At 45.9% G+C, this 13,652-nt stretch overlaps 1 protein-coding gene across 1 annotated transcript in view; it reads right to left on the reverse strand.

The window, feature by feature from the left end:
• man2c1 (mannosidase, alpha, class 2C, member 1) overlaps nt 1–13,652 on the reverse strand; it is a 129,588-nt gene that overhangs the window by 88,847 nt on the left and 27,089 nt on the right. The window contains exons 9-10 of the mRNA XM_080216002.1: nt 12,436–12,528; nt 5,432–5,548 (exon numbers count right to left, since the gene is read on the reverse strand). Of these exons, the coding sequence (XP_080072128.1) occupies nt 5,432–5,548; nt 12,436–12,528 (210 nt within the window). The remainder of the gene's footprint in view (nt 1–5,431; nt 5,549–12,435; nt 12,529–13,652) is intronic.

Here is a 13,652-nt window from a genome sequence, read left to right on the forward strand (position 1 = left end):
CTTTAAACGTGTGCAAAACTACTAAACGGCATCAGTAATACATTAACGTAGACAAAAGCTCCTACAACACTCTGTAACACCTCTCTGTCCCTTAAATTTCAATTCCCCAACAGGACAGAAACACAATGAAAGTAATGCCTCAACTATGTGACATTATTTCAGGAGCTCTGTGATTGCAATGCCATCTGTATAATATCACTGCATCAACCACTGGCAGATCTTGAGTCAGCTGATTTGAATCTGGAGATTCAAGCAGTTGAGAATCTGTGCCTGACTGTTCCTCATCCATTCCCACAGTGGAGTCTTGTGCAACTGGAACCACTTTCTGGAGAATGGCCACAACAGCCTTAATGTCTGCTGCGTTATCTGAAAATTTTGCTGACTCTGAAATCTTTGCTAATCGGAGTCAAAATATAAATCAATATAAACTTAGCGTCTGCGAACAACTCTTCTTCTGTGCAGTTTCACTGGCTAAGGTACTTTGATCGTTGGGTTTAGAATTATTCCCAATAATTATTTCTGGTTACTACCAAAGGTCCTGATGTGAACACGATCTGTGTTGAACTGTCTCTTCTTCTGCTTAAAAGTTTATTTATCAGGCACAAGTAGGCTTATATTCACACTGCAGTGAAGTTACTGTGAAAATCCTCTAATCGCCACATTCCAGGGCCTGAATGGGTACATGAGAGAGAAGTTAGCGCGGCCAATACCCTAACCTGCATGACTGTGGGAGGAAACTGGCGCACCCGGAGGAAACCCACACAGGCACGGGGAGAATGTGCAGACTCCACACAGACAATGACCCAAGCCAGGAATCGAACCTGTGTGCCTTAGTGCTGAGAGGCAGCAGTGCTAACCACTGTGCCGCCCTCTGCTTCTCTTGTCTCCTGCCCATCCTTGCTCTGAGATCTGGATGAAGCAGACCCAGCTGAGACTTCAGTCTTACAATAACGATTCAGCTGGAGAGAGAGGGAGCTCTGTTGTTGATACGAAACTGGAACAGGAACCTAGCTCCCGAAGTATCACCTGCCATTCTCTTCAATTCCTCTTTCACAATTCGAACAGCTTACCCAGCTGAACCATTTGAAGCTGAACGAAGTGGTGCAGTACGCGCCATAGCGGAATCCATTCGCATAAAGTACTGAAACTAATCACTTGTAAACATGGCTCTGTCATCCGAAATGAGCTGTGGAAACTTAACGACGCTTCTGTATTGTAACAGGAGCTGTAATGTTACTGATGGCATGTGCATCAAACCACTTAGAATCAGCATTTATGATGAACAGAAACATGTGATTCATGAAAAGTGCTGCAAAGTTCACAAGAAGCCTGGACCATGGCTGATCAGGCCACTCGCAGGGATCAGGTGGTCCTCGTGGTGTATCTGACATGCTGAACAGGATTTCACCCTGATCTATATTAGGCCACCACAGACACACAACCTGACTAGAGTTTTTATTCGAGGGGGTGGCCCTCATGATTTTCATCCTTGACTTGTGAACAACTAAGAGGAGGAACTACCACTCTTAACCTCCCACGCACATACAGTATGTAACCACTCTGCAGACTTAACTCATCTTTACGCTTCACAGGAGGTTGCAACCCATCATCTCCTGCAACAGAAATCTCTGGGCTTGGGATGGAATAGGATCTCTGGCCACCCACTGCTCGGCATTCATGGAGAACACGCAAGTCTCTTGAGTATGAAAATGTTCTTGGATTGACAAATCCAATAAGGGACACAACACATCTGTGTTCACCTTGTCCTTGCCTGCCCTGTAGACAATATTGTAGTGGTAAGCTGACAGTGTAAGGGCCCAGTGCTGTATTTGTGCTGAAGCCATGGGAGGAATGCATTTTCACTCACTGAAAAGACACATCAATGGCTTGTGGTTGGTGCATATGGTGAATGAACGATCATAGGGGTCCTGGCGGTATCTTCTTATAGCAAAAACAATTGCTCGTATCTGTGAATATCCTTTTTCAGTCTTTGTCAGCGTAGGAGATGCAAAACCAAATGGGTTTTTCTGACCCGTCCTCCATTAAATGCGAGAGTGCTGCCCCCACACTGTGGGATGACGCATTGCAAGACGGAATGTGTTCAATCAAACCGAGCCAGCAGATGACCTGACTGCCGCCCTGCTCTCACGCATTTGAAACCTTTCTTTTGTGCTGACCTTCACCTCCATTTGGTTTCTTTGTGAAGTAGCACATATAATTGAAGAACTGAGTTTAGGAGTCGGGGGATAATGCTGCAGCTTTATAAGACCCTGGTCACACCCCACTTGGAGTACTGTGCGCAGTTCTGGTCACCTCATTACAGGAAGGATGTGGAAGCTATTGAGAGGGTGCAGAGGAGATTTACAAGGATGTTGCCTGAATTGGGTGGCATGCCTTATGAGATAGGTTGAGAGAGCTCGGTCTCTTCTCCCTGGAGAGACGAAGGATGAGAGGTGACCTGATAGAGGTTTATAAGATGTTGAGAGGTATTGATTGGGTGGATTCTCAGAGGCTTTTTCCCCAGGGCTGAAATGGTTGCCACAAGAGGACACAGGTTTAAGGTGCTGGGGAGTAGGTACAGAGGAGATGTCAGGGGTAAGTTTTTCACTGAGAGGGTGGTGGGTGAGTGGAATCGGCTGCTGTCGGTGGTGGTGGAAGCAAATTCAATTGGGTCTTTTAAGAGACTTCTGGATGAGTACATGGGACTTAATAGGATTGAGGGTTATAGGTAAGCCTAGTAGGTAGAGATATGACCAGTGCAACTTGTGGGCCAACCAAAATCCCACCCAGGCCCTATTCCCATAACCCCATACATTTACCCTAGCTACTCCACCCGACACTAAGGGTAAATTTGGCATGGCCAATCCACCTAACCTGCACATCTTTGGAGTGTGGGAGGAAACCGGAGCTCCTGGAGGAAATCCATGCAAACAGGGGGAGGACATGCAAACTCCACACAGACAGTGACCCAAACTGGGAATCAAACCCGGGTCCCTGGCGCTGTGGGGCAGCAGTGCTAACCACTGTGCCACCGTGCCGCCCATCTGGAGCTGCCTTAATAACTTCAACTTTCCCTTCCGCAGGAGGCAAGATTTGTGCTGCGGTTTTATGACTGAGATACTCTACACTTTGTGCCTGGAAAATGCATGTGTCCCAGTGCAGACGCAGTCCCGCCTCGGAAAACCTTTTTAACACATGATCCAAATTGTGGAGATGCTCCTCTTCAGTCTTCCCCATATTTGAGATGTCGTTCAAGTAGGCTGCTACAGGAACAATGCCATGCAACAGGCTGTCCAATACTCTTCGAAAAATCGCCAGGCTGGAGGATACCCCAATGTCCTAATGATTGTATCTGAACAGACCTTAGTGCGTGTTAATTGTAACATACTGCTTAGTCCCTCCTCTTGCAAGAGTTGTCGATGGGCATGGTTCATGTCAAGCTCACGTTGCCACACTAAACTTCAAAAAATTTTTATTTTTTCCTTCCTCGTTTCTCCCTTGTCGCGAAAAGGTGTGGTAACTTGAACCCACAACAAAGGCAGCTGAACATGTTACCAAGAGAATAATCTTCTTCACGTAATGAAATAACAAAGTTTACAAATGGCAACAACTCAGCAAGAACTACAAAAACAGCAGTAACTAGTACACAGGTCTTGCTTACGGAACACTCTCCTGTAGACCCGAAACCCACACTGACGAAGACATCACACGCACACGCACAAACTGTCCTGGTCCCCCATGCCGACACTATAGTTGTGAAAGCCAACCGACGCCTCTAATTTCTCAGGACCCTAAGGAAATTTAGCATATCAACTACAAATCTCATCAACTTCTACAGATGCACCATAGAAAGCATTCTTTCCGGTTGTATCACAACTTGGTACGGGCTCCTGCTCTGCCCAAGACTGCAAGGAACTACAAAAGGTTGTGAACGAAGCCCATCCATCACCCAAACCAGCCTCCCATCCATTGACTCTGTCTACACTCCCCGCTGCCTCGGAAAAGCAGCCAGCATAATTAAGGACCCCAAATACTCCGGACATGCTCTCTTCCATCTTTCTCCATCGGGAAAAAAGATACAAAAGTCTGAGGTCACATGCCAACTGACTCAAGAACAGCTTCTTCCCTGCTGCTGTCAGACGTTTGAATGGATGTACCTCACATTAAGTTGATCTTTCCTTGCACCCTAGCTATGACTGTAAAACTACATTCTGCACTTCCTTCTTTCCTTCTCTATGTATGGTGTGCTTTGTCTGCAAAACACACAAGAAACAATATTTTCACTGTATACTAACACATGTGACAATAATAAATCAAATCAAATCCCATTAAAAAACATCGGTAATATATTTACATAGATAAATGCTCCTACAACTCTCTGTAATGTGACGATACTGTGCCTTTATGAAATGTATTTGAGCCATGCTCCTATGCAGGATCTGTTGTGGCAGTTTTTAATGCACTTGGAGCGGTGTCTACCGGCATCTTGTATTGTTGTTTCAGCAGCCTCATTGTTTCTAATGGCTAGAATGTTGGTTTTAATCTGAACTGATGCTGTTCTACTGTTTTCCCCCGGACTTTGCAGAGTGGGGTTTCATTAGGATGATTGGCAGGTGTGATCATGTGGTGGGGAAGCTGGGCTTTTTGCAGAACATTTAAGCTTGGATGCTGTTTGTGGAGTTGAGAGGGAGCAGTCTCTTTCTTTTCCCCTCTCTGAAGTTGGAGCCTGGGATCAGCCAGAGGCTGGGTTTACTTCTATGAGGTTTTGCTGTTTGGAGGATATATCCTTCTCTGAAAACTGCTGCCAGGATCATTGTCCAGAAGTGTTAAAAAGCTGAAAATCTAGTGTTACATTAGTACACTTCTTTTGGTGCTGATTTCAAGAAAGAGTGTATGCCTACGAGATATTGCTTTGAATTGGAACCACAGAGATAGCTAGCTATTGGGAATTATACTATGTCATGTCTAAGTCTTGTAATTGGTAAAAGTTATGCTAATTCTTTCTGTTATATTCTAACTGTGTTCTTAAATAAACGTTGTTTGATAAAAGCTTACTTATGGGTCACTTGAATCAGACCTGGAGTGAAACACCTTATGCTCATCTTAATTCCAAAAGCAAATCTAAAACTTAGGGTCTAGGCTAACGATACAAACACCTTGGAGTGTCTGGTTTGGGTCTTAACTTGCTTCTTCAAAATGGTGAAACTCGCGTACAAACCTCCACTCACGTCTAAATCACTTGATAGATGTACTTGAATGTTTGTAAGCAGGAATAAATCACATTACTGACTGTACTGCCAGGCTTCACGCTACACTCCCACACAGTTACACTCTCCGAACACGTTCAAGTTATTTTAATGTGCGCTTCGAAAATCTCCAAACAGCAGCCAGGGCGACGGGCAGTGATTACCACCAGAATCGAGAAACTTACCGGGAATTCATTCACCAGGTTCCAGCTGAGTTTCTGAGTTAGGAAGCGTGTGACACCGCACCCCTGCATTATCTGTGGCAGCTGGGCAGAATATCCAAACGTATCTGGCAACCAGAACTAGTCAAAAAGATTGAGAGAGAGAGAGAAAGAAAACATGTTTAATTTGTAATGTTTCAGCTCTATAAATAACTCAGTGGCATTGGTATTGAACTTTAGGCTGGGCTGGTGGAAAGGTAGCACCGAAATTGGCCAATAGCCATATAGGCAAGAACCAAATAACTCTCCTGTCTGTTTCTCAATGAGCCTCTGCGGAAGAACCTGTGTGGAAATCAGAATAAACCTAGTGTTGTCAGACTTCTTAAAGTGTTTACCCCAGTCCAACGCCGGCATCTCCACATCATGCAAATCGGAAAACAGGGTAAACACCTAGGAGTGACCTAAGAGTCACAGCTTCAATGCGTTTCTCAAACAGGAACAAATTCAGCTGCAATAACAAAACTAAATCACATGGGATGAATAGCCACCTGGGCAAGTGACCATTATCCCAGCATGAGGATCCCACTATACACACTGTGACATTATAGTCCTCCATCCCACAAACCGCGCAGTGTGCCTTACTTGCCAGAGACTATCTTGGTTGTTGCTGGGTTGTTGCTGGCGGCGATGCCGAGTTTCTCAAGTTTCCTATTCTTGGTGTGCATGTATGTGGTGTAGTTTCTTTGTCTCATCTGCTTGGCAGAGTTTCGCAGTTGGTCTGCATCCTGAGCACAAGTTGAGAAAATGTATTCCATTTTAGTTTCCAGGGTGCGGCGTTTGCTGTAAAGCTGGTGTATGAGGTGGTTGAGAAGTGTGAGAGAGGTGCGACGGCAAAGTCTCTCCAAGCCTCCCCCGGCACCACAGTAGAAAACAGCACTACCGCAGGGAGGTCTATTGTCAACTTGTCGGACTACACACTTCAACCAGATGAAATCGAAGTTCTCAGCCGAGGGCTCAATTTCTGCCCCACCACCAAAATGGACCCCATCAGTCTCGCAGCGGACACAGAGGAATTCATCAGGCGAATGAGGCTGCGGGAGTTTTTCCACAAACCCCAAGAGGCCAGCAACGAACACAATGAGACAGTCGATGAACCAGAACAGCCGACAGAGAGATCCGCAGTGCAACAGCCTAAGAGGAAGGAATCCAATTGGACTCCTCCGGAAGGCCGCTGCCCTCGACTGGACTTGTATGCCCAAACCATCAGGAGGTGCGTTAACACCAGATTCATCAGCCGCACTCACAAGACAGCCCTGAACATCACCCAAGCACAACGCAACGCCATCCACGCTCTCAAGACAAACCGCAACATTGTCATCAAACCAGCAGACAAAGGAGGGGCCATCGTCATACTGAACAGAACGGATTACTGTAAAGAAGTGTACCGACAACTAAACAATGAGGAACACTACAGACAATTACCCACAGATCCGACCAAAGAACACACTCGTCAACTCAACAATCTGATCAAGACCTTTGATCCGGACCTTCAGAGCACCCTCCGTGCTCTCATTCCACGTACTCCCCGCATTGGAGATCTCTACTGCCTCCCAAAGATACACAAGGCAAACACACCTGGCCGTCCCATCGTATCGGGCAATGGAACTCTGTGTGAGAACCTCTCCGGCTACGTCGAGGGCATCCTGAAACCCATTGTACAAAGAACCCCCAGCTTTTGTCGCGACACTACGGACTTCCTACTGAAACTCAGCACACATGGAGCAGTTGAACCAGGGACACTCCTCGTCACAATGGATGTCTCAGCGCTCTACACCAACATCCCCCACAACGATGGCATTGCTGCGACTGCATCAGTACTCAATGCTGACAACTGCCAGTTTCCAGATGCAATTTTACAACTCATCCGCTTTATCCTGGACCACAATGTCTTCACCTTCAACAACCAGTTTTTCATCCAGACACATGGAACAGCCATGGGGACCAAATTTGCACCTCAATATGCCAACATCTTCATGCACAGGTTCGAACAAGACTTCTTCACTGCACAGAATCTTCAACCGATGCTGTACACTAGATACATCAATGACATTTTCTTCCTTTGGCCTCATGGTGAACAATCACTGAAACAACTATATGATGATATCAACAAATTCCACCCCACCATCAGACTCACCATGGACTATTCCCCAGAATCAGTTGCATTCTTGGACACACGCATCTCCATTAAGGACGGTCACCTCAGCACCTCACTGTACCGCAAGCCCACAGACAATCTCACAATGCTCCACTTCTCCAGTTTCCACCCTAAACATGTTAAAGAAGCTATTCCCTACGGACAAGCCCTCCGTATACACAGGATTTGCTCAGATGAGGAGGATCGTGACAGACACCTCCAGACCCTGAAAGATGCCCTCATAAGAACAGGATATGGTGCTCGACTCATAGATCGGCAGTTCCGATGCGCCACAGCGAAAAACCGCACTGATCTCCTCAGAAGGCAAACACAGGACACAGTGGACAGAGTACCCTTCGTCGTCCAGTACTTCCCCAGAGCGGAGAAGCTACGACATCTTCTCCGGAGTCTTCAACATATCATTGATGAAGACGAACATCTCGCCAGGGCTATCCCCACACCCCCACTTCTTGCTTTCAGACAACCACACAACCTCAAACAGACCATTGTTCGCAGCAAACTACCCAGCCTTCAGGAGAACAGTGACCACAATACCACACAACCCTGCCACAGCAACCTCTGCAAGACATGCCGGATCATCGACATGGATACCATCATCACACGTGAGAATACCATCCACCAGGTACATGGTAAATACTCTTGCAACTCGGCCAACATTGTCTACCTGATACGTTGCAAGAAAGGATGTCCCGAAGCATGGTACATTGGGGAGACCATGCAGACACTACGACAACGGATGAATGAACATCGCTCGACAGTCACCAGGCAAGACTGTTCCCTTCCTGTTGGCGAACACTTCAGTGGTCACGGGCATTCAGCCTCTGACCTTCGGGTAAGCATTCTCCAAGGCGGCCTTCATGACACACGACAGCGCAGAGTCGCTGAACAGAGACTGATAGCCAAGTTCCACACACGAGGACGGTCTCAACAGGGATCTTGGGTTCATGTCGCACTATCTGTAACCCCCGTGACTTGCCTGGGTTTGCAAAACCTCACTTACTGTACTGTCTGGAGACAATACACATCTCTTTAAACTATGATCAGTGCTCCTTCCACTCACATTATCAGCCACTTCAGGTCTTGAACAGCAGGTTAGGTGTAAAGATTCGCATTCTAATCAGGAATCTCTAAACTGTCTGTGCTTTATATGCTCTGTCTGAGGCCAGAACTCTCCATTCACCTGACGAAGAGGGTGTCCCTCGAAAGCTTGTGAGTATATTATCAAATAAATAGGTTGGACTAAAACCTGGTGTTGTCAGACTTTTTACTGTGTTTGTGCCTTACTTGCCAGAGACTATCTTGGGTGTGCCTTACTTACCAGAGACTATCTTGGGTGTGCCTTACTTGCCAGAGACTATCTTGGGTGTGCCTTACTTGCCAGAGACTATCTTGGGTGTGCCTTACTTGCCAGAGACTATCTTGTCTGTGGTGGGACCAGTCGCAAAATTTGACGTCCCAGCCGAAAGTCCATTCACTTTTGGCAGCACTGGAAAATCCCAGACACCAACAAGGGATGTCTGCTAACCCCTAACTTCAGTGGTTAGTGGTAGAAGAGCTTCAGCAGCATGGCGGCACAGTGGTTAACACTGCTGCCTCACAGTGCCAGGGACCTGGGTTCAATTCCAGCCTTGGGTGACTGTCTATTTGGAGTTTGCACCTTCTCCCTGTGTCTGCGTGGGTTTCCTCAGGGTGCTCTGGTTTCCTCCAAAGATGTGCAGGTTAGGTGGACTGGCCATGCTTAATTGCCCCTTAGTGTCCCAAGTTGTGTAGGTTAGATGTATTAGACCAGGTAAATGTGTGGGGTTATGGGGAGAGGGTGGGGGAGAGGCCTTGAGTAAGGTCCTCTTGTTAGAGAGAGTCGGTGCAGACTCAATGGGCCAAATGGCCTCCTTCTGCATTGTAGGGATTCTACAATTCTACGAAATTCCAGCTGATAGCACTGACTGTCTTCAAATGACTGAACTGTTAAACGTCTCAGACAAGGCATGGTTTAAATCGACTTAGATTAGTCATTTAAAGCAGGAAAAGCTGCTCCATTAACAACTTTGTAAAACAAGTTTCCAACTTTTAACAAAAAGAGTAGAGAACATTGCAGAGATAAAGCACCTTTGGGGCAGGTGTGTTTACGGTGGATATTCCTGAGGTTTCAGTAGTTGGAACTAAGTAACTTACTGGATTCTTGGCTCACTCCAAAATCAAAGGTTGAGCAGAACGCAGCTTGGCAAGCTACAATCAGATTTTAGATATCAAAGTGGCCCACACCATTTCACCCAAAACTATTCCAATGTGACTGCCAATTGCTGAGCTGATAATCCAAGTTACTGAATATAAAGAGACTGCTGTCTCAGGTGATGAGGCGTTTGTTTAGAGGAAGGAGCAGCCAAGGAGGGGGTTAGCAAACAGAAAAGTATTTAGCCGGTTTTATAAACGTAAGCTGAGAAAATGCTGGCTGGTAGGGTAGCCAAGAGGGCTCGTACGAACATGTGAAATAATGCAATGGAATCTAACAGATAGCCGAGTGAAACAGGTTAGCAGGATTGTAAATCCTTGTATCTAGTAACAGCCTTAACACATGCGGGGTTTAAACATTATTCAACAACATAGGTACATGTTATGTACAGGGCGGCATGGTAGCACAGTGGTTAGCACTGCTGCTTCACAGCTCCAGGGACCTGGGTTCGATTCCAGGCTCAGGTCACTGTCTGTGTGGAGTTTGCACATTCTCCTCGTGTCTGCGTGGGTTTCCTCCCGGTGCTCCGGTGTCCTCCCACAGTCCAAGGATGTGCGGGTTAGGTTGATTGGCCATGCTAAAATTGCCCTTTAGTGTCCTGGGGTGTGTAGGTTAGAGGGATTAGCGGGTAAATGTGTAGGGATATGGGGAGGTAGGGCCTGGGTGGGATTGTGGTAGGTGCAGACTCGATGGGCTGAAGGGCCTCTTTCTGCGCTGTAGGGTTCTATGATTCTCCTTGATTTCTTTACATGAAGGATGTTAATAAAGATTTAAGGGAAGTCCACTGAAGTTGGCTAGCATTAGAGAACATTCACTGAGGAACGCAGCAGAAAAACAGAGAAAAAAAATCATGTTTTTTTTATTTATTTGTGGGACATGGTTGTCACTGGCTGGCCAGCATTTATTGCCCATCCCTGGTTGCCCTTGGAGGGCAGTTCAGAGCTAACCACATTGCCGTGGCTCTAGAGTCACGTGTAGGCCAGACCGGGTAAGGGCAGTAGATTTCCTTCCCTAATGGACATTAGTGAACCAGGTGGGTTTTTCCGACAATTGAGTTAGTTGATATGAAGCATGTAAACATAAAAAACACACTGCTGCCTGACAGTGCCAGGGAGCCCGGGTTCAATTCCAGCCTCGGGTGACATGTGGTAAATGTGTGGGGTTATGGGGAGAGGGCGGGGGAGAGGGTTTGAGTAAGGTACTCTAGTTAGAGAGAGTTGTTGCAGACTCAATGGCCTCCTTCTGCATTGTAGGAATTCCAGCTGATAGCACTGACTTCTCAACTGTCTCTCACTGACTGAACTGTTAAAAGTCTCAGACAAGACATGGTTTAAATCGACTTGGAACCTTTTAATTGGTCATTAAAAGCAGGAAAAGCTGCTCCATTAACAACTTTGTAAAACAAGTTTACAATTTAGAAGAAAAGTAATAGAGAACATTGCAGAGATAAAGCACCTTTGGGGCAGGTGTGTTTACGTTGGATATTCCTGAGGACGTGTGGAGTTTGCACATTCTGCCCCCACGTCTACCTGGCTTTCCTCCGGGTGCTCCGGTTTCCTCCCACAGTCCAAAGATGTGCAGGTTAGGTTGATTGGCCATGTTAAATGTGTGGGGTTACAGGGATGGGGCGGGTGTTGGGGCCTGGGTGAGGTACTCTGTCAGACAGTCGATGAAGAGTTGATGGGCCAAATGGCCTTCTAAATTTTAGAGATTCAATGAAAAGAATATAGTAAACACTCGGAGCTTGTTGCTCAGTTACAGTGAGATAAAATCACTCTAACGCAAATCAAAGTTTTCTCTTACGCATCATAAAATAATGTTTTTCTTAAATGAGATGAAAATAGAACGTGGCTGTTTACCTGATGATCGGTGAACACTTAAATCTCAATTTTGCTGTCAGGGAGATTTTGAAATGCATATTTGGTGACTTAAAGTATTGCAGTGTCACCTTGTGTCAGATTTAAGTGTCTGGAAAGCTTTCAGAAATAATGTGGGAGAGAACAATTAGGGCAGGAGATTACTGTAAAAATCAGTTACCATTTGCTCTATAAGTATGAAGAGATGTATCTTGATTAAGCTGAAGGTATTGAGGGTGGTTCCTGGAGTGTCTCTTATAAAGGATTTTTTTTTCTTTCTCACAGAAACAAATCAAGTTTGTGCACAGTAACAGTACAAATTAGCACTGCTGCCTCACAGCGCCAGGGAGCCGGGTTCGAGTCCCGGCTCGGGTCACTGTCTGTGTGGAATCTGCACATTCTCCCCATGTCTGCTTGGGTTTCCCCCGGGTGCTCCGGTTTCCTCCCACAGTCCGAACGATGTGCTGGTTAGGTGCATTGGCCGTGCTAAATTCTCCCTCAGTGTACCCGAGCAGGCGTCAGAGTGTGTGGCAACTCTGGGATTTTCACAGGTAACTTCACTGCAGTGTTAAGCCTACTGGTGACTAATAAATAAAATCTTAAAACTTAAATGTTCAACTTAAATTGACATTACATCGAGATTCCCTTCTGATGTTTCGCTTTTACTCAGTAACTATTCAGAAGTTACCTTCCAATGCAAGCTCCCATTGCCATGCCAAATACTCACCTCACAGCAATACTTTCCAAACTCCTGTTGGAAGAACCTCTGACCCTGGAGGAACTGTCGGACCATGGATTCGCCAGAAGGGAGGTTTCCATCCTGCAAAAACCTGTACATTAGTGCCCTCTACTGGCTGACTTTGGTGACTGCTTCAAAGTCCAGGTAAATCAGAAATGTAACCCAACAGAGCAGGAGCAATATAGATCTGTGAATGTACAGGCATAATAATGTCTGCTTGCTTAACAAGAACAAGCATTCACTTCTTTGTTAGTTATAAAACTTTGGGCAGTAATGTAGTATTGAAGACTAAATAGCACTGAAGATCAAATTTGGCATGTCCGCTATGTCTCTCACCAACTTTTACAGATGCACCATAGAAAGTATCCCTTCTGGTTGTATCACAGCTTGGTATGGCTCCTGCTCTGCCCAAGATCGCAAGAAACAACAAAAGGTCGTGAATGAAGCCCAATCCATCTCACAAACCAGCTTCCCATCCGCTGACTCTGCCTAAAATTCTCACTGCCTCGGAAAAGCAGCTAGCACAATCAAGGATCCCACGCACCCCCCGACATTCTCCCTTCCACCTTCCTCCCTCGGGAAAACGATACAAAAGTCTGAGTTCACGTACTAACTGACTCAAGAACAGCTCCCTCCCTGCTGCTCTCAGATTTTCGAATGGGCCTACCATATATTAAGCTGATCTTTCTCTACCCCCTAACTGCGACTGTAACACTACATTCTGCATTCTCTCATTTCCTCCTCTATGAACGATACGTTTTGTCTGTGTAGCGTGCAAGAAACAAAACTTTTCACTTAACAATACGTGTATTATTGTTACACGTATTGCCCAATTTGTGTGACAATAATAAATCAAATCAAACTCGCTGTGACTGCATTTCATTTGTATCTAACCTATCCCTCTGATCCCCAGTCTTTTTTTTAATCAAAGGTACCTACCTCCAATTCATCCTATTTCCCATCCCCACTCATCTGCCGTCGAGTTGTTCATCCATGCCTTTGTTACCTCCAGCCATGAGTATTCCAAAGCTCCCATGAACAGCCTTCCAACCTTCTTAAATTTAGCTCATCTGCTGTCTGCATCCTAAGTGGCACCAAGTTCAGTTCATTATCACCCATTTTGCTTGCTGGTCTACATTGGCAACTGATCCGCCAGCATCTCAATATTCACAAAGATCAGTGATCAGATATTCACCGATCGGCAC

The sequence above is a fragment of the Carcharhinus amblyrhynchos genome, chromosome 32 (genome assembly GCF_965287045.1).
Source record: "Carcharhinus amblyrhynchos chromosome 32, sCarAmb.v2.hapA, whole genome shotgun sequence".
NCBI classification, from domain to species: Eukaryota; Metazoa; Chordata; class Chondrichthyes; order Carcharhiniformes; family Carcharhinidae; genus Carcharhinus; species Carcharhinus amblyrhynchos.